The sequence below is a fragment of the Dipodomys merriami genome, unplaced genomic scaffold, assembly GCF_024711535.1.
Source record: "Dipodomys merriami isolate MVZ:Mamm:240054 unplaced genomic scaffold, mDipMer1.0.p SCAF_62, whole genome shotgun sequence".
Taxonomy (NCBI): Eukaryota; Metazoa; Chordata; class Mammalia; order Rodentia; family Heteromyidae; genus Dipodomys; species Dipodomys merriami.
Window position 1 is genome coordinate 1344555 of NW_027206202.1, and position 20766 is coordinate 1365320.

At 54.8% G+C, this 20766-nt stretch overlaps 2 protein-coding genes across 5 annotated transcripts; both read right to left on the reverse strand.

Annotated features, from left to right (window-relative positions):
• Positions 1-384: 384 nt before the first annotated feature.
• Positions 385-13070, reverse strand: LOC138814962 (autism susceptibility gene 2 protein homolog). Its single transcript, XM_070004121.1, has 18 exons — positions 11187-13070; positions 10731-10910; positions 9994-10029; positions 9867-9896; positions 8893-8941; positions 8502-8802; positions 6931-7232; positions 6517-6722; positions 6359-6403; positions 6024-6119; positions 5535-5603; positions 4625-4654; positions 4162-4233; positions 3685-3802; positions 3502-3582; positions 2526-2609; positions 2187-2394; positions 385-2099 (listed from the first exon to the last, which is right to left on the reverse strand). Exons 1-18 carry the CDS (start codon positions 11640-11642, stop codon positions 1529-1531), a joined length of 2934 nt encoding a protein of 977 aa, XP_069860222.1. The 5' UTR covers positions 11643-13070; the 3' UTR covers positions 385-1528.
• Positions 13071-14382: 1312 nt separating this feature from the next.
• Positions 14383-20208, reverse strand: LOC138814963 (proline-rich protein 14-like). Of its 4 annotated transcripts, none has more exons than XM_070004123.1 (12): positions 20145-20163; positions 19293-19364; positions 18996-19167; positions 17792-17910; positions 17530-17719; positions 16947-16987; positions 16665-16861; positions 15774-16359; positions 15585-15654; positions 15205-15296; positions 14857-14928; positions 14383-14764 (listed from the first exon to the last, which is right to left on the reverse strand). In XM_070004123.1, the coding sequence occupies exons 2-12, from the start codon at positions 19313-19315 to the stop codon at positions 14488-14490; spliced, it is 1839 nt and encodes a 612-aa protein (XP_069860224.1). In that variant the 5' UTR covers positions 19316-19364; positions 20145-20163; the 3' UTR covers positions 14383-14487. The 4 variants fall into 4 exon arrangements, with proteins under 4 accessions (XP_069860224.1, XP_069860223.1, XP_069860225.1 ...); XM_070004122.1 differs by lacking the exon at positions 20145-20163 and adding an exon at positions 19899-19983; XM_070004124.1 differs by lacking the exon at positions 19293-19364 and having other exon boundaries at positions 20145-20208.
• Positions 20209-20766: the final 558 nt, after the last annotated feature.

The window sequence follows — 20766 nt, forward strand, 5'->3', positions numbered from 1 at the left end:
GTGACCATTACAGATCTTATCTAATGTAACTATACATGTGTATACAGGCAAACACACAGGAAGAAATATGATGAACACACACCAAATACTCAACAGTGGCAACCTCTTGAGAAGGGAATGGGCTGGGGAAGAATGGTAAAAGGGGAAATTTGATGTTTTACATTCAATGTCTTTCCAGATGGCTTCATTCTTATATATGTATTCCTACACTGTAGAGAACCAACACCTAATACCAATCCATGCACCCAGAAGCAGAACTCCTCCAATGCAGGACAGAAGGAAAACATAGGACGTGGCCATATTGTCCCCATCCCTCCCTTATAGCGAGACCCAATCCAACCCACACCAGGCGACCCATACAGACCCAAAGAGGAGCCAGGGGGCCTCATTGTAACCACTCATTTTTATATAAATATCCGCAAGTCATGTTACAGAATAAGCCCCACCGGGGGAAAAAAGTCAACGTTATGGTTTGTTAAACTGAGCCCTGCCTTCTAGGTTGGGCCCCAGCCTGGAGGCGTCTGCTGCTTTGGGAAGGCTGGGGCTGTTGCCGTGAGGCTGCTGAAGAAGCTGCCTGTATTGCCCACCCCAGGGCCAACCCCCTTCTTTGGTGTGTGGTACATGGTGACCTTCTTTGCCCCCTACCCCCCAGCCTAGGACAGGGTTTTGTGGAGCAGGGCCCAGGAGTCCTGGGGGCACTTGGAAATGGGGTAGGGGTGGGGACTGAGCCATTAAGAGGTGGCGTCTGAGGCTTGAAGGTTGAGCTTTTTAGAGCTGGGGACAAAGTTAACAGAACTCATTGAGGAGAACCTGGGCTGACAGTGTGTTTCCCTCTAGCTTAGGTCCCTAGGGTCCTTCCCCCTACTTGGTCTGCCTCTGGCTGGACCCCATGTATCCCCAGGGACAAGCCCTGGGGCTACTACTTGTCCCCTCCCAGCTTTTCCCCTGTGACCCCCCCTCCCCCCACAGAGAGGCCAGAGGCTAGGAACACAGCACCAGTCTGAGGATTTAATTAACCAGGAAGGGGTCATTGGGAGGGGCACCCCTGTAAAAATGTACAAAAGGTCTGGGGGCTATATAGAAGGGGTGATAAATATGTACATGGAACCCCCTTTCCTTTAGCCCCTTCATCCTCCAGCCCTAGAAGGGCACAAGGACTTGGATGGTAGAAGAGGAGGGAGCACTTTGGCCTCTGGCTAAGTGAGCCCTTGGGGAGGCAGGCCAAGGGCCTAGAGGGGATGATGGTGCACCTCAGGAGGTCGTCTGCTATGACCTCTGAAATGACCCCTCTTCTCATGTACACATACACCTCTCTCCAGAGGCTTGTGGCCTCTACCCTCCCAGTGTCCCCACGGTCCATAGGATACTTGACCTTGTGGGGGTTGGAGTTCTACTCCCAGGCCCATGACCTCAGAGATGGCTGTGAGGGTCATGATCTTTGCCTTCCAGCACTGGCTCAAAAACCTCAGGCCCAGGGCCTTATCAAAAGGAAAAGGGGAATGGAGCTTTGCTGGTCCCTCCCCTCCCCTCACCTGTCAGCCCGGGCTGGGCCAGGGGCCCTAGGTGGAGAGCTGGGCCGGGGGGCGGGCACAAGTGGAGGTGGTGCCCCCAAGAGGGCTCCTGGTGGGGTCTTGCTGAGAAGGTGAGGGGTTCCTGGGGCCGCGGCGGGTGGCGGTGGAGGAGCCAAGCGGCTGTATAGCAGTGGATGAGCAGGCTCTAGACCATAGAGGCGGGCAGCAGCCACAGCCCCAGGTCCAGTCAGCTCCTCACCGGCCTCATAGAAGCGAGGTGGCCTGGCCAGGCGTGGGGGCCCTGCCAACCAGGCTGGCTCCAGGAAGCCTGCACAGCGCTCTGGTGGACTAGGGCCCAGAAAGGGGGGTGGCCTGGGCCTCTCGAACAGCAGGTGAAGGCCTTGAGGCCCTGTGGCAGCGGCAGCAGCGGCGGCGGCGGCAGCAGCGGCGGCGGCGGCAGCAGCCTCTTCTTTCCGCTCTTCCTTTACTCGCACAGACTCCTTGGCTGGCCGTGCCCCTTCCTCACCAGCCCGAGTCTTAGGAGTAGCAGGAGAAACTCGGAGCTGGGGCCTTGAGAAAGGGAGGTCCCTAAGGCAGAGATAAGGAAATAATGAAGGTGCTCCAGAAGACTGAAGGACGGCGAGAGCAGCATGTTGGCAGGACAGGGAGACATACCTATCCTTCTCCTCCTTGGTGATAGAAGGCTCTCTCCGCTCCACAGGCCGCTCCTTGTCTGAGCCTGGTGTCCGGGCGGCCTCAGGGGGCCGGACCCAGGCAGGAAACGCCAGAGGACTGCGGTGCAGGCGGCCCCACGGGTCTGGGGGAGAGGCGAAGGTTGGTGGGGCCCCTGGACTTTCTTTCTGGGCAAAGACGGCGCCGGAGTCTAGGCAGATAGTGAAATAGAAAGCCATAGGGGCCAGGAGTGAGAAGCTCCAGATCCTGTGTGATAAGTGAAAAATCCCCCCCCCCCCGCCCCCGCCCAGAACCCTCTGCACACCCCCACCCAGCACTCACTGAATGTGGGGCTGCCCAGGCCTCCAAAGGCCCCGTTGGAGAGGGCAGCCAAGGAGGCGAAGCTTGTGGGACGCCCAAAAGGATCTATTGGGGGGGGGGGGAAAAGGAGAGATGTCAGAGCATGGGCACCAAACTGTGAGCAGGAACAAAGAAATGGGGGGAAGAGGCAAATCAGTAAGCAGGCCAGGAGTCCTAAACATTTCCTTGGACCAGGCAAGGCACTGATTTGACGTGTACCATGTTGTTCATTAGCCCAGTGTCCCAAGCACTAGGATACAGGAGTATTCCCACTTTCAAATGATAAAATAGGCTCAGAGAGGTGAAATGACTTGTCAAAGGTCATCAAACTGTGAGGTGTACTCACAAACCAGGGCCGTTCTGATATTAGAGATCAAGCTCTTATTCCCATTCCCTAACATTAGCCACCTGGACCCATTTAGCAGACCTTGACACTAGCAAGCTACTGGCCTTAAGATCTCAGCTGTCTTCTCTCCCATGCAGAGCCCTTCCCAGATTCACCCTCACTTCATGAATGTGTCACAGCTGGTAGAACAACTAGCCCATGGGAACTGCAGCCAGAAATGCTTCCATCCAAGCTCAACTCCTTCTTGTCCACCCATCGCGAGCTTAAATCTTCCCCCAAGAAACCTGCCAAGTTCCTCTGAGCCTGCACAGCTAGCTGCCCCTTCCCCCTTTCCTCTGCCAGGTAGCATGCTACTCCTCTATTCCTGGCTATTTCAGAGACAGAGTGTGCTATGGCAGAAAGAGGGAGTCACTGCTCTTTGCCACTTATTTATAGCTAAGGAACTCACAGCTCAGAACAGGTCGAGTAATTTGCCCAAGGCCACAAAGCAAATGGAACCAGAATCCACCCCATTCTAGCTGCTTCTCGGGTCTGATGTCCATCTTGTAGCTCCAGAACATCTGGGAAGTTGGGGACAAGGCCTGGGATGCCCAACATGCCCTTGGCTCTTACCAATGTGGGTGCTGGGGCTCAGGAAGGGTCCGTGGGCCCCGGGAGCTGCCGTGAAAGGGTTGGCTGCAGCGTGGACGGCACCTGGGCAGAGACGTGGGAAACTCATGAGGCTGAGTTGGCACAAGGTGGACCTTGGGCCATAGGTGGGGAATCTCAGACCCTGGGAGGGCTGGCCAGACTCACCAGTCGCAGTGAAGAGGGAGGCCGGGTGGGAGAGTTCCTGCCCAGGGGGCAGGACCCCATAGGGCCCCGGAAGGCAGGGCAGGAGGTCGTTCCGAAAGTCAAGCTTGTGGGAGTCACCCTGTGTGAGACACAGGGAGAGGGCAAATAGGTGAGTGAAGAGCCAGGGCCAGAAGTGTTTCAATTTTTTTTCTCTTGTCTCTTTCTTACGAAGTCCCTACTGTCGTTCTCCCACCATGAGCTCCCTTCCAAGGGCTGGCTCACACTGAGAAGGAGCTTAGCTGCTATCCTCTTCCTCTACTTCTACCTCTCTGATCATCATCCCAGAATTAACCAAAGAACACACTGTGCAGCAGTGATGAGACAGGAGAGAATGTTTCTGGCCAAGATTCTACAGAGTTCCATTGAATGCAGCTGCCCCAGAGCTCAGGCCATCCTTGCCTCTCAGACCCACTCTCCCCAGCCCTCCGGCCCCAGTACCTTCATCTTTTCCTGGTGTCTCAGGATCATGTAAGCCACGCGCACGTGCATGGCACACCACTTCCCTGGTTTCTGTCGCCCCAGATGGATGACCAAAGGGAAAGGGAAGCAAAGAACATTCACTCATCACCCACTCCAGGCCTGGCCGTGAGCCCAGCCTTGCCACACAACGTCCCTACTCACCATTCCTACAACCAAGAGATGACCAGGTTCATTTTAAAGTCTAGGAAACTGAGGCTCAGAGAGATAAAACTGTCTTGCCCAAGGTCCCATGGCCAGTTATATCTGAGCCGAGGTCTGTGACTTCAAAGACCTTCCCTTTCTATTGTGTCACATTTGGCTTCTTCCATGTTTTGGACCTTTTCATCTTTCCCAAGTAGGAACCCTCCCACCCTTTAGCCAGAATGCCCTATAAAACACCAGCCCCCAGCCTCATGCAGCCTGAGGTCCTCAACAAACTCACCCTCAAAGGTGGCCGGAAATGGTCGGGGATCTGGGGATGGCAAAGGAAAGATTGAAGGCAATTCACACGTGTTCACTAACCTTGGTGCTTCATATCCATAGCATCTATTTGCCCCTAGCTGCCTCCCTGAGTCTCTGACTCCCTTCAACATTTCTGGGGTCAAAATCCCCTTCTCTGTCCTCTCTCTCCCACTCCAGCCATCTCTCCTCCAACACCTCCCCAGGAAAGTGCCCTGCTCAGAGGGTTGAGGAAGTTGCTACAGGCAGGCAGGATAGGTCTTTCAATGAGCAGTATTATATATTGGAAGCGTCAATTTAAGTAAGTTATCTTAAAAAAAAAAAAGACAGACAAACAAAAAAAAAAAACACCTTTCAAGGAAGCTGGAAAACGCTGGTCTACTCTAGCCCTTAGGAAACACATGCAGTGCTCAACCATGTTCTTACAGCCTTCAAGTCTAAGGCTGCTACATGTGCATAGAGAAAACCAAATCTCTGGCTCCTCAGCCACTTCTCAAAGGGACAGCTTTGTGGACAGGGCTTCCCACTATGTCATCTGGGGAACAAAAAATTAAATTTGACCTAATTCAAGAAGCTCCACAAAATCTACTGTCCTTCGGCTGGGGGATGTAACAGTGGCGGAATGTACGCTAGGAATGGTGAGGCCCTGAGTTTGATCCCCAGTAGCACCAAAAATAAAACCATTTCCCTATTATTACCTTATTCCTGGGCCCACATAATAAGCCTCCTATTTCTCATGCCTGGGAAATCCTGTTATTTATAGAAATCCTCTCTCTGTAGACACCTAGGGATACCTCTGATTGTGTATTAAAGGGAGGAGTCAATGGTTAACTCTCCTACTTTCCCCTCAACATACCTTTTAGCTTCCCCAGGACCTGTCCTGACCCCCTCACCTGTGTCCCCTTCTGGGGGAGCCCGCTTGGCACTGGCCCCAGTCGTGGTGGCAGCTCAGGGTTCGTGCTCTGGGAAAGGGGAGTGGAGGAATTAGACAGGAGAGCTGGCACCAAGCATTAAAAAAGGGGGTCTAGAACCAAGCTGGGGGATGGGACAGAGAGGGAGCATGGTTATACAAAAACTTGGGTCTAGGAACTGGAGCTGTGCCTCAAGTATTAGAGTGCTAACCTTGAGCAAAAAGGCTCAGGGCCAGTGTCTGGGCCCCGAGTTCAGGCCCCAGGACTAGCACAAGTCAAAGAATCTTATGTTTGGGACACAGAAACAGCACAATGGAAAAAAAAATTAAAAAAAAAAAAACAAACTTGGATCCAGAAAGGAGGGCAAGAAGCTAGACAGGTTTGGAGGAATGGGAAGAAAAGCATGGAGATCCAGGATGCTTGAGTCTATAAGGGGTGGGAGGCAGTGGTATGGCTGGATTGGAGGCTCACCTTGGGCTGGAAGGCCCCCTGCAGGGAGCCAAAGGAGACAGCTGGCGGGAGGCCCGGAGGGAGCCCGGGCACTGCGGGAGGAAAGGCCATGTACGGCTGTGGAGAGAAGGGGACTAGTCCAAGCAGGGGGTGGAGGTATAGTCCGGATCTGGTCTACCCATCAGTCAGTCCTCGGGCCTCCACCCTAACCCTCCTACCTCCCCACATCCCCTTGGAGCTCTCCCAGGCTTAAGGCTCTGGCTTCTGGAGCTAAAGATTGGACCCCAACAGTCAGGGCCACATGCATGCATGGACACATCCATATCCATACATCACACACACTCACACACACTCACATTATGTCGGAAAAGGCCTTCCATCTTTCCTGGGTATTTCTCAAACTAGGGAAGAGAAGGGAAGAGTAAGCTGCTGGCGAGGGACCCAGGGCCTTGACCTGAAGCCACGCCCTCCCCCAGGCCTCTGAGCCTCATCACCAGCCCAATGAGGAGCTCACCATGTGGGGGCCATGGGGTGGCAGCAGGCCCGGGGGATAAGGGGTGAAGTGCTGGTGGGTGTGCTGGTGGGTGTGCTGGTGCTGGTGGTTGTGCTGGTGGAACTGGAAGGCCAGGGGCCGGGCTGAGCCCCCTGCTCCCACCACCTCAGGGCCACCCTGGGCATTCAGGTAGCGAGAGTTCAGGTCCTGGCCGATCAGGTCCTGCTCTGTGGGAAGGGAGGGGAGAAGGCTTTCGTATCTGTTGCCACCATGTCAGCCTCCTTAGGCCCCAGTGACTCGCCTTCCCTCTGGCCTTGAGCCACTCACTCCCTCCTCAAGTACTGCTGTAGGCTGAGGCCCAGAGGCCCTAAAGCCAACTGGGCCAGAGCTCAGAGCCATGGCCCCCCCACCCCCCGGCCAGGACCCCACACTCACCAGAAAGGGCGTTAGCGGCTGAGGCCCCAGGGTGCCCTGGCACCTGCAGCAGGGGTGGGGGTGGGGGCAGGGGAGGGCCAGGGGAGAACAAGGAGGGGTGGTGGGGTGGAGGGGGGGCCCGCAGGCCCGGGGGAGGAAAGCTGTGGGCGGACAGAGGCAAGGGCAGTGAGGGCGTTGGGGGCCGGTGGGTGAGCTGCGCGGACGAGGAGGAGGCAGATGAGGAGGAGGAGGACGAAGAGGATGATGAGGGGGGAGGCTGAGCCACGGGAGGGGCCGGGGCCTTGGGGGGCGGCCGTGAAGAGCTGGGGAGAGAAGTGGGGAGATGAGTGAGGAAGTGGGAGGTGCCAGCTCTGACGGGAGGGGGTCAGAAGCCTGGGTGATAATACTTTGTTTCTCCAACACAGGAGATGGCAGAACTCCCTCAGATAACCCAGCCTCAGACTGAGGTGCCTCCCATACTCGACAAACCCCCTCTCTTCTACCTCTGCCATCTCTGGCCATATGACTTTCCCTTTTCTGACTCAATCACAGCACCAAACAGATCATTCATTTTGATGTCTAATTACACTGGGCCACCTGGGTTCCCACCCTAAGACAGTGGAACAACCACACTGGCCTGTCCTAGGAATCAGGAGATGGAATTCTAGGCACATCTTGCCACAAACACCACGGGAAACCTTGAGCAAGTCACTGCCCCCCTCTGAGCCTTAGTTTTCTCAATAATAACAATGATGATGACAACAGAAAGAGCAACAATAATGACAGTATCAACGATTCCTTACCCTTTGGTGAGCATTTACTGTAGGCCAGCTGCTGGCACTGCTTTATAAGCTATGGCAAGTTTCCCGCATTTACACCACTTCTCAACACTGCTGCGGCCATACAACCATCTGTACTATGCAAGTTCTACAACTCACTCTTTTTTTGGCCTCACCCCAAGCAGTACCACGTAAACTCAAGTTGCGGTACTAGCCTTGTTTTCCTAAAGCACATAAAAGCTAACCTGTGACTTAGCTTAGAGCTAACTCAGGTGAGACCTGGCATCATCCCCAGTCCCCACTTGTGACGAGTATACACGCTTTCGGAAACACTGTATTTACTCCGAATTAGCTAGACAACAGCTTTAGGATGAAAGTACCGTTATTATTTCATTTTGTAGGAAAGAGGAAACTGAGGCTCAGAGGTTAAATGACTTGTCAGAAATCACAGAGCCAGTAAGTGGCAGAAGAATAATTTGAATCCGGGTCTTACTGACACCAAAGCCAGCACTCTTTAAGTATCATGTCAGAATTTCCCAAAGTATATTCCAAAGAGCACTATTCCTAGCAGATTTGCTTTAGAAGAAATTCTCACCAGAAAATAAAACCTGGAAATGGCACCAATAGGATTGATTGCCCAGATAAGTCCTAGAGTCATCTCTGAAATTGTATTTCACCCAGTGTCTCTCAAACTTTTTAGCCTCAGAATCCTTTTTCACGCCACACCCCATCCCATGTCCATCAAAGAATGCAAGGGTTTGGAGCCAAATAACCAGGCCCTTCCAGATCAGACCAGCTACCTGAGTCACTCACCTGCCAGTGCTGAGATCCAGGCTGCTGCCATAGGGAGAAGTGCGGAGGCCGAATGGCGAGACCCGAAGCTGCAGCTGGGGCTGGGGTGGGGGTGGCAGGCTGGGGGTGGCCGGCAAGGGTGCAGGGGGTGAGACAGGAGGCCGAGGGGCTGGTGGAGGCGGTGGTTCCTTTGGGGGGAAAGGCACTAGCAGCGGGTCGGGCCCTGGGGGCTGTTCCTGGCTCCGCTCCAGGCCCGACACTTTAGGGACCACGGAGAGTTTTGCTTCACAGTTCCCATTGAAGGCGCCATGGGGCCCCGAGGCTGTGAGGGCAGGACAGCAGACATGCTCAGCTGAAGTTCATGCTCACCCAACTCTTCCCGCTTGCCTCCATCCCAGCCCTTGGCACCAACCTTTGCTGGTTGAGACAGTAAAGGATGGGTCGAGGTCATCATCAGAGACCTGGCAGAGAAGGTAGGAAGATGGTTAAGTTATAGTCAAGCCAGGCCTCCACCTAGGAAGGCCCATAGCCTCGGGAGCCGGCTAGGTATGGGGGTGATAGCAACTCTATTCTATCACTGGACTTTGGGCTCTAGCGGGAGTTAAGCCTGGAGACAGAAGTGGGGCAGCAGAGCCAAACAAAAAAAAAATCTGCTAGTCCAAGAAGACTGAATCAAGGCAGCACTTTAGTAACAAAAAGCAGGCAAATCAAAGTGTCAGACAGGCCTTAGGCCCACCTGGCCTAAACATCAGTTTGGCTCCCTAGCCTTAGCAAAAAACTAAGCTGCTAATACTATGAAACCTAGAGACTCCTTAAAAACCTAGACTTAAAATTCTCTTGAGAATGGATCCCTATTTTCATGTGGCAGGAAAATGGCCACTCCCCTTGGACAGACGGTTCTCTGGGTCATCATACTCCATGCCCAGAAAACTTCTGAAGGAAAATGAGACAAACATCAGTAAGTACAAACTGAGTTACTTACAGAAGTAAATGGATATAGCATTATTTCCTAGGATACATTAGCTCAGAATAAGCAAATAAGCTCTAATAATAAACTGAAATTCACCTACATGGAAGAGCTCCTTCAATGACACTGAAGTAGCTTCATGTCTTACGGCTTGTCTTTGCTCAGACTCCTCATTCAAAAAACCTTACAGTATAAGCGGACTAATGGCTAGGAAGAACCACTCTGGATTACCATGAAGAAATGGTGATGGCTCTTTAGAAAAGATGCCATACCAAGACTTGCAGTTAGTCTTCCTGGCTCAACCTAATTCATGTTGCCCACTCAAAAGGAGGCTTTTGCTGCATTCAGAAGGTCTTTAAATTATAGTCTATTTGATAGGCTGTGACACTGCCCACCCAACAAGTTCCAGCCCCACTCACCCTCTCATCCAGATCACTTTCCGCATCACACTGGGAAGAGGGAAAAAAAAAAAAGAGGTGTCAGGAAAGGAAAGAAAAGTGGAATACAAGGGGTGAGGAGAGGCCAATTTAGGGGGACAGCACTTACTATGTATCCAGCTTCCAGAGAATGGCGAGAGAAGGCCTGAGAAGACCAGAGTCCAGAGGTAAGGCAGGATGACTAGATATCCAGGCAATTCAACAAAAGTTCAACTCCCAGTTCAGTATTCAAGGTCCCTCATGCTTTTCTAGCTTCTCTCATTCCCAATGTGCTTGCCAGGCTCTTAAGAACAACAGGTTCTCACATCTATGTGCCTTTGCTCAAAACAGCTTTTCTCCATTTCTCCTCTTAGCAAACTTCTGACTGTACTTCAGGGCGTAAGACATCATAGGGGGCTTTCCCTAACCACAACCCTCTGCCCATCCCCCAGGCCGAATGAGTGGCTTCCTCATGTTGGTTTCTGCAGCACTGCTCCCAAATCCCCACCTTATGTAGCCTCCCAAATCGTGGCCCAAATGTTTACTTGTCCACTGCCACCACCTCCAGGGAAGGAAAGGGACCACATTTAACTGATTTATCATTCAACCAAGTCCTTTAGATGTGTCTTGAATTACTAGCATGTTTGAAGTAGACATAATACCAACCACAAGCAGGTGAATCTGACTGTACATAATTCTTTGTCAGACCTGAAAAGGAGGGGGGGGGCACTCTGGCTGGTTTTGCATTCTTTTCTGCATTAAAGACTGAGATCACTGTTTAGAGTGGGCAGTGGTACTGCTGATTGGACATAAGTCAAGACACTATGCCTGTCAGTTTTAGAGGATGTGTATCTGGGAAGAGCTCACCTCTTTCCTTCTCCGCTTATTGGGCCATTTGCGGGCTCGATCCCCAGGGGGCCGGCCAGGCTCTCGATCAGAGCTGTCCCCTGGCTCCCCAGTGGCCCCACTGGAGCCCCCCCTCTTCCGTTTCCCAGAATGCTTCAGCCGATGTTCCAGTCGCTCTGGGGGCTGAAGAGATGCATCCTTCTGTGGAGGAGGAGGTGGGACTGACGTGGATGGAAAATGAAAGCTTCCCACCTCTTTTAGGGGTGATCAGGCTTCCAAAGCGCCTCTGGCTGGTGACCCAGCTGGTCCCTGGAGACTAACTGCTCTACCTCCTCCTACCCTAGGGTGGGGCGAGGCCGGCCAGAGGAGCCGGTCGCTCTGGTTTGGGTGGCAGCAACCCCCCCCCCACTCCCCCACCCAAGGCACGGTGCCTGCTCTGCCCCTCGGACCCCCAGGCCCCGTCCCGCCAGGCCTTACCTGCAAGGCCTCGAGGCTGGCGAAGCTGGCGATGGCAAAGCCATCGATCAAGTCCTCCTCCTCCTCCTCCTCTTCCTCCGGCTCCTCCTCGGCCTCTCCGTCGTCGGGGCCCCCCTCTTCCTCCTCCTCCTCCTCTTCCCCACGGCTGCCCGAGCCGGCGGGCCGCTTCCGAGCTCGGGGCCGCGGGGGCCGCGGTCTGGGACGAGGTCGCCGCCGCCTCGGGCCCCCGGGCCGCTCACCCGACGAGGCGGAGGACCAGGGCCTGGCGGGCGGCGGCGGCGACGACGACGACGAAGAGCCGCGCGGGGCGGCCAGCAAGGCCCGGGGCGCGTCGCCGCCCGGTCCGCGGCGGCGCCGCTGTTCCCGGTCTCGGTCCCGGCGCGAGCAGCGCCGCCGCCGTCGCTCCCCCTCGGCCACCCAGCCCGGGCCTGGGGCTGCGGCCGCTGCTGTCTCCATGGCGACGGCCCTCAGCGCCGCATCCGGAGGCGACGGGGCCCGGAGTGGCCTGTCCGCAGGCCGGGGGTCGCAGGCGCGGTGCTGACGGCGGCTCAGGGAAGAGAAGGCCCCGGCTTCCCCTCTAAAGCAGGATCTGCTGGCCCCGAACTCGCCCCAAGGCCAAGGCCCGGAGAGCCGGCGCCGCCCCCGGGGCGACAAGCCCGAGGGCCCCCCCTGTGGGGCCGGCGGGGCCGCGACGGCGAAAACGGGGCGGCCGTCCCTTTAAGGCGAGTCCTCAAGCTGTCCAGCCCCCGGCCCCTTTAAGACGACCCGCCGGTGTCCGGCCGGCCTAGTGCGGTGGCCGCCCCCTGCCAGGGGTCGAGGCAAGTCTCCCCGAGGAAGAGGAAGGACCACCCCTTTAAAAGGGGCCGAAAGCTCGACCCGAAACGCAGACCTTCCCTTTAAAAGTGTCTCAAGTCCTCCGGCTAAAAGAGGCCACCCCTTTAAGGAGTCCAGGGTCCTTCTAACAGCAGGCCGATCCTTTAAGAGCTCGAGAGCTGGCTTCTACTCCTCCACAAGCAGCCACTTCCCCTTTAAGCTGAGTTTAAAGGACTTCTTCCGTGGGGCGGGAGTAGAGAAGAGAAAAACCAATCGCCCCGGTTCTCCCAACAGCAGAGTTCACGATTTGTCAATCTTCGGTTCGACAGCTTCTCCTTTAAGGCTAGCGTTCAAGTCGGCAGAGATCGGTGGCCACCCCTTTAAGATTTAAAGGGGCCTTCTCCGGACCCAGCTTTTCCATCCTCCGCCTCCGTTCGCCATGAAAGGCGCGAGGGGGGGCGGGGCCCCGGGGCCAGCCCTCCAAAGCCCCGGATGTGAGGCAACGGTGACGGGTGTAGCTCCTCTGTACGCCGACATAAAAGTCTCTTCCTCTTTTCTTCCGTCTTTGCCTAACTTGTGCTTTAGGGGATGCGGAACGACCGTTGGGCCGCGAAAAAACTCCAGCGCATCTTCCTGTTGTCTCCTTTGGAGTCCCAGGCCTCTTCTCCGCCAGGACTCCCCTGCCCCTCCTCCCTCTTCCTCCTCAGCCTACGCCTCCTTCCTCTCTCTGCCTCCTCCCACTCTCCGCCCCCTTCCCCTCCCCCCGCACAGGCCTAGTCATTGATAGGTGGGCAAATGTGCGTCAAGGCGAGGGGCGGAGTCAAGAGCTGGGGAGTGGGTAATATGTAACCGCCCTCAAATCTTGGATTGGGTTACATCAGGTTAGCTCCGCCCTCTCCCAAGTCTTGTGACTCGACTGGTTAGAAGTAGGTGTTTGGGGTGGTTCCCCCGGTAGCCCCGCCTCTTCCTACTCTTCGTTTATTGGCTTCTTTCTGACGGCGTTCAGGCGAGGAGTTGGGCGAGGAGTTCGTCGTAGGGGGCAGTTGGCCGCTTGGCGGCGCGCGGCTGCGGAAGGTGCGGTTCTACGGGCAGTTCCTCCGATTTTCGTCGCTTGGCGTTTTGCGCATGCGCCCGGTGACCGCACCACCCCCAGGGCTTCCTTCGTGGATCGCTCCGCGGTGTCAGATGGCTTCAAGGCCTCGCGTTATTTTCTAGTGCCTGAGAGTGTGGGAAGACCGCGTTGGGTTACAGCGGGGTTAGAGTGCTGGACGGAGCAACCTGAGCTCCTTTTAACTCATTTGGTAGTAGCAATTCTCTGCACACGCTGCTATCTGCACGTTTTACCGAGGACGGGTAAAGCAGCTTAGGATCCTGGTTCCAGCCATCTCTGGCCAGCATTCCACTGACTCCACGTGAAAGATGGCCAGTGCCACTGACTGACCCGTTTTAATGTGTCATGCTCACCCTAACCCTAATTCTTTCATAGGGCTACGTTATGTTACCAGTGACAGGCTATTATTGTGTGTGTGTGTGTGTGTGTGTGTGTGTGCCAGTACTGGGGCCAGAACTCGGGGCCTGGGCTGACCCTTAGCTTTTTCGCTCAAGGCTAGCACTTTGCCACTTGAGCCACCGTTTCACTCCAGGCATTTTTGGTGGTTAATTGGTGCTAACTTGACTGCCTGGGCGGGCTTCAAATTTCCATCCTCAGATCTCAGCCTCGGGAGTAGCTAGGATTACAGTGAGCCATTGGCACTAGGACTTTGATTTTAGCTTTTGCTCTGGCATCCCAAGTCTGCAAGTTGGAAGGGATTCAGGACTATCTTGTTCAAGGCTTTAGCTTACTCTGTATCTTTAAGCCTATTTGATGTAAATGGCATGGGAAAATTCTGACAAGGATCCCAGGTCTCATTCAGAAGTATCCTTCTCAGAATTTACAAATAAAAAGTTATTTTGGGGCCTGGTGCTGGTAGTTCATGCCTATAATCCAAGCTATTCAGGAAGCTGATATCCAGAGGTGGTATAAAAGTCTGTCTCCAAAATAACTAGTAAAGGAAGTGGAGCTGTGGCTCAACGTGGTGGAGATACAGCCTTGAGCAGAAAAGATTGGGGACAGTACCCAGGCCTAATTCAAGCCCCAGAACATACAAAACATTAAAAAGTGGTACTGGAAGCATGGCTCAATTGATAGGGTGCAAGTGAAGCAAACACAGATACTGAGTTCCAAACCCAGCCCTATGCTTTGGAGAAGAGTAGATCTTCAATGACCAGTTCTGTTTCTTTGTCCCTCATCTTTTCCTGCTCCCTTCCCTACCCCCACTTTTCCAGACAACATAGAAAAGTATCAGTATGGTCAATTTCCAACTTAGCTAGAGACACAAAAGAATCAAACATATTGAAAACTTTACTTAGAAATATAGAGGAAAAAAATATAATTGCTTCAGAGGTTTTCCCCTCCAGGATGGATGGCGGGACAAAACAGCTGGAGCTCCTAGGGTTGATGGGGCTGCTTCCCATCCAACTCTTCCTCCAGGAGCAAGGCATCAAGCTCCTCCAGACGCTGCTGTAGCAGGGCTCCCACATCTTTGCTGGGTGACACCTTGGGAGTAAGGGTCCTGCTAGGTGCAGCTCGGATGCCACGAGATGGCCGGCGGGATCGAGGAAGGCTGCTGTCCCGAAATTCTACAGCCCGCCGGAGCTTCTTTGAACTGGTAAGAATCAGAGTCCCATTGCGCTCCCGAGGTTCCTCAAAGATGGTCTCAAAGGTCCTGGATCAAGCAGGGAGAGAGCAGCTGTTTACCAACATGGCTCTTGGTTCTAGTTTCCCTGTATCACCTTCAAAACCTTCCAAGTATCTCACCTCCTGGTTGTTGGCGATTGATAATTCTTGTTGGTATAAATTTCTTCCAAGCTAAACTCCTTCTTGTTCAACCTGAGAGCAAAGTGCAGAGGCCACTAAGAAACCACAGGCCAGCAGAGTTTAAAGGACTCCATTAGGGCTGATTTGTAGTTGAGTTTCTGGGACTTGCCAGGATTAGTGAGTGCTATCTGAGGCAGACAGGAAGTTCTAAGCACAAACCTTGTCCATACCAAATTGAATTCCCCAGCCTGGACCTTGGTCCTGATAGGAGATATAGCCATACTTCAGGGGAGTATAAGCTTCTGCTTGCTTGGCTAAACCAACTTCTCTGCCTGGTGACCCACTCACCTGATTGGTCGAGGGAGCCCCATTGGCGTGAGCTTTAGCTGAGGACGGACTGGTGTCCGGCGTATTCTGAATCCAGAAACCTTTCCCATAGCCTGTAAAGATGAGAAGGGGGTGAAAAAGAAGCCGAGGCTCAGCCCCTCACTTGTCTCCTGCTCATCATCTGTATTTATTTATTTATTTTTGTCCGTCATGGGGCCTGAATTCTGGGCGTGGGCTCTGTCCCTCAGCTCTTCAGCTCAAGGCTAGTGCTCTACCACTTGAGCCATGGCGCCACTTCTGGCTTTTTCTACTTATGTGGTGCTGAGGAATCGAATCTAGGGCTTCGTGCATGCAAGGCAACACTCCACCACCTTCCCAGCCCCCATCATCTGTATTCTTACCTTGGTCTCTGGTTCTGAAAGCACCTGGTCCTTGGAGGCTCTTGTTTCCTTCCCCTTGGTTGAACCCAACCTACAAAGAAGGTCAAGCTCAAGAACAGAAATCACTACAAAACCCCACCTCCTGCCCACTGGACACTCAGGGAAGGAAGCTGGGTACAGGCTGTGGCCAAGGCTTCCAGGAGGCTCTACCTGGGTTCTGCTGGTTCAGAGAAGGAAGAAGTGGATGCAGTGGACGAACAAGATGTGGTGAGAGGAGAGGCTCCCACTCCTCCAAGAGGGAAGACCTCTTTCCGGAGACAGGGCCGGGGTGGTGGGGGGGCTCGGGCCATTTCCCCACCACCCACAGTGTGTCGCCGAGGCCTTGGCCGGCTTGGCTGGGGTGGAGCAGGGGGCCAGGTGTAGCTGACTGGGCCAGCAGGCCCCAAATCAGGGCAGGAGTGGCTTCGGCCTAGAGAGAGCTTAGGGGAAGGTGCTGGGGTACTACAGCCCTGAGTTCGCCATTGGTGGATCGGGGGCCGGGGGCTGACAGTTGCAGTTTCCTTGGTAGTCTTGGACTGCTCGGCCTCAGAGATGGCAATCTTCAACTCTAGCTTCATGGGGGGTGATGGGGGTGGGGGCTTTGGGATTTTGTTGGGTGTGAGGAAGATATCAGTGAAGCTCTCCAGCTTAGAGCGGACGGAACGGAAAAGGGGGGCCAAACTCCAGGGACTGAGGCGAGGGCGTAAGAGGCTGGACGGTGGTGGGGTCGATGGGGGCTCCAGAACAGGATCTGGGGCTGTAGAAAGGACAGGGTCACAGGTGGCATTCCCCGACTGCAGGTTTTTAAGCCTCACACCTCATTTGTCTCGACCCCTTCCCCCTACACACTCATTATTGTCTACAGAGGAATGAGCCCACTCCAAAAAATTAAGTCCTGCAATGAGGAGTCAAACCACATGTCTGTGAAGTCGAAATACCAGTTCCTGCACTATGTTCTGCCCTAGGAGGGGTTACGCCCATACCCACTTCTGACCCTGAGTTTTCAAAGCTTAGCTAGGATTTCCAGATCCTAAGTTTCATCCCTTCTCCCTGAGTCCTCACCTGGTAGTGAGCTCTGTGGAGGGTCCCCAGGCAGGATAGATGGCTGGGATGGAGGCTGAGAGTCTCCGAGTGTGGGTGGGAGCTGGTGAGCCATTGTCACGGGCTCAGCTCTGGGATGGAGGGGCGATGGGGGAGCTTCGGAGTCCAGATCCCACCTAGGCCAGCACTTCCTTTGTCCCTTAGGGCTTCTGGAGGTGCTACAAAGAAGGAAATGATACATAAATCCCAATGCCTCAGCTACTGGGATGATGACTTTGATCATCCCTTCCCCAGCCCTCTCACCTTTGTGCAGAGAAGAGGCTGGGGCTGTCACTGGCGTAGCTCTGAATATAAATAGGGAAGTTGTGAGAAGGCAAGGAAGCCCTCTTTGGCCTCCTCATTCTATGTCTTGATTCATTCGGCCCCCGTATCTGCTTGGATGCATACCAAAGACCTTTTCGTGTAGTTTTATTTTGGCCGGATCTGGAGTTTGAACTCAGAGCCTGAGCACTATGCCTTAGCTTTTTTGCTTAAGGCTAGTGCTTTGCTGCTTGAGCCATAGCTCCAGTTCCAGCTTTTTGCTGATTAATTGGAGATAAAAGAGTCACTTGGGTTTGCCTGCCTTGGCTGGCTTCAAACTCTGATCCTCAGATCTCAGCCTCTTGAGTAGCTAGGATTACAGGTGTGAGCCACCAGCACCCAGCTTCTTTCTATATATTCTTTGCTTTGGTGTAGTATGTGCTACCTAAAATACTAGTGTCCTTGCCAACCCAGATGCAGAACCCAGAGAAAGCCAACCCAGATGCAGAACTCCTCCCCTTGTCTTCTATCCTCACTGGAGTGCTTGCCCCAGCTGAACCTGACATTCTCAACCCAGTTAACATACCTCAGCCTGGAGTCTGGGACTAGTAATGTCTTCCAACACCACTACCAGGGTTGATTGGGGGCCCTGGTCCACCTTTTGTGAAGCGCTCTCCTCTGGGCCAGGGGTTGTTTGTGATCGCAGCCTTAGAGTAGAAGAGGACCTGTGGATTCGGCTTAAGGGCTCTCGACACAAATGCAGTGAATCGGGAGGCCTAGAAAAGGAACAGGAACATCAGTGGGCTCAGCTGTGTCCCCAGCCTATTCTCTCTCCTCGCCATGCTCACCTGGCCTGTGAGGACCACTTGACTTGAGGTGGAGAGGCAAGTGACTGACTGCACACAGAATCCTGATGTTTGCTGTGGTGTTGTGGGACAGATGTATCCCTTTGGGGAACCAAGGGGTGCTAGGAGAAAAAGAAGTGCTGGAATGAGGTTGGATTACTCAAGTCTCCCTTTGCCTAACAATGTTCTGAGACACATAGTTGACAGAGATTGTGGCTAGAATTCACTCAGATCCTTAAAGAAGAGGTGAGATTATCTGAATTAGAGGTCAGATTAATATTAGCATCCTAAGCTACAGGTGTGCTGTAGGTAATCTCTCTCAGGTTGTTTGGAGAACTGAAAAAAGGACGGTAATTTTTTTTTGGGGGGGGTCCCTGTCCTGTTTTTGTGGGTTGTGGGGCTTGAACTCTGGGCCTGGGTGTTGTCCCAGAGCTCTTCAGCACAAGGCTAGTGTTCTACCACTTAAGCCATAGTGCCACTTCCAGCTTTTTCTGTTTATATGGTGCTGAGGAATTGAACCCAGGGCCTCATGCATGCAAGGCAAGCACTCTACCACCGAGCCACCTTCCCAGCACGCCCCCTCCCCTGTCCTACTTTGAATCTCAGTTTTTCTCATCTGTGCAGTACAACCAAATATATCAGCATGTTTCTCAAGGAAAAAAAAATGCAGCCTGATGTTTGGGACATTTTTTTCTCAAATAAACAAGCCCTTATTAAACCAGGAATTTGGAGGAAAAAGAAAGAAAAAAAATGCAGGTGTGTGTGTGTGTGTGTGTGCCTTTACTGGGACTTGAACTCAGGGTCTGGGCACTGTTCCTTCTACCTCTCCTTCTCAAGGCTAGTGCTCTACCACTTGAGCCACAGCTCCACTTCTAGCTTTTTGCTGACTGATTAGAGATAAGAGTCTCAAGGACTTTCCTAGCTGACGTTGAACCCTGATCCTCATCTCAGCTTCCTGAATACCTAGGATTTACAGGTGTGAGCACCTGTGCTCAGCAGGAAATGTTCATTAGACTTCAGAACTGTACAAAATGTGGACCCAGCGCGATACGGAGGTGGCATTAGTGGGAGCCATGCAGGACCCTAGCATTAAGGAAGTTGCCTGGGCGATGGACATGAGAATCACATCAGTATCCTCCTCGGGATCTGGTCTGACTCTGGTCTTGACCAAAGTTGCTGGGGGAGATTTTCAGTTCAGGGAGCTCACCATGTGGGTAGCCATGATATCTTCCAGCACCACGGCTAGGACCCGCCGAGATGCCTTTTCCAGGGGCGAAGGGACCCCTACAGGCTGTTGCAGCCTCGGTCTTTTCGGGCTTCTGGCTCCCCATAATGCTCGAGTCAGGGGCTGACGACACAAATTCGTCTGGTTAGACTGGCTGGAGAGTAAAAGAAAGAAGAGGACAGTCGCCTGAAACCTGTCGTTGGCTCTGTAGCTTCCCAGTACAGCAGCCAGGATCCCCGTCTCCCGGGCTCAAGACAGGCGGGCGGGGTGCGCTCTCACCTGGAGTCCCCAGGCAAGTCCATGGGGGAAGCGGCGGATCCAGGGGGTCCCTGGGGGATCCCAGGCTGCGGCCTGGGGCAAGGGGGGAGCAGGGGAGCGGGGAGTGAGGGCCGGTCCCTCCCGCGGGGCTCCACCCTTCATGGTCCGCCTGCGGCTCCGGGAAGCCCACAGGCTCTGGAGCCCTGGGGAGCGTAAGGGCGCCCCCTTCAGGCCGCCCGGAGCGGGCGTCCTCCCGCTGCCGCCGGCTCGATCAGCGGATCACTCGGGCACTGCCTGGCACCTGCCGCGAAACTCTGGTATTGCGGAGGCCCGAGCCTTCCTGAGCCTTTGTCCCCGCAGGTTCCGCCCTTGAGATTCCCTGGGATCCGCTGGGATCCCGATGCTGGAAGGCTGTATTTCCGCTGGCTCCCTCTTCGATCCTCCTCCCCTCTCAGCCAGTGGCACACACACGGCACACACACACACACTCCACACACAGCACACGGACAGCCCTCCCGCCCACCAGATTCCCCTAGACCGGATCCCCCAGGAAAGAATCCAACAGCGCACTCCTTCCCATCCGAGCAGCCGCGCGAGGCTCCTCCTCCCCGGTGAGCCTCGGCTCACCCAAGTTCCACTCAGCCGCGCGCGGCCCGACCTCGGGCATCGCGGAACTCAGGCAGGATCCCGGGGGATCTACTGTCAGGCAGATACCCTCCCTCCCATCCCGGGAGGTCCCGCCCACCCCAGCCCCCGCCCTGCCCCCGCCCGGCCTCCTCCCGAGCCCGAGACCAGAGGGTTCCAGCTCTTCCTTCCCCGCCCGCCTCCTGCCCTCTCCCAGACAGCCGGTGCCCTCCCCCGCGCGCCGCTCACCGCCGCCTCCCGCGGACCCCGGTGTCTCACAGCTCCCACCGCCGGCTCCTTTAAAAGCAGCCTTGCCCAACCCTGTCCAACCGGCGGAAGCCTTCTTCGGCGAGTCGCCGGGCACCGCCCAATCGCCGGCCCCGGTCTTCCGGAGTGGGGCGAAAATAAGTGAAGCCGCCCAGCGGCCATCCTACTTAAGGGCACGGAGCCAAATTGGTTGACGCCGCCATCGTGGTTGAGGGCAAATAGCCTGGGACGAACCTCTCGGCGACCAGAGTTGTGGCCAAAGACTACGGGTTGGTTTATTGAGCTACTGACACCACCATAGTGAAGCTAGCGTTCCTCCACGTTCTCCCTTGGTTCTTGGGTCTCTACACGTCGACCCCCCCCCAGGGTAACGACTTGTGAAATTCCCAGTATTCTAGAGCGGCCACCTGGGAGGCGACATCCTGCCCGGGCCGGGCTTCCTCAGCCGGGGATGGCGGAACACCCAAGGTCAAAGACGCAGGGCTGCCGGGGTGGATGGGTGGATGGGTGGGTGGGGACCGCCGGGCCTTCGCCTCGCCGAGCCTTCCCCACCCGCCCCCGCCTCCTGCCATTTTACACCCTCTCGCGCTTCTCCACCTCGCCT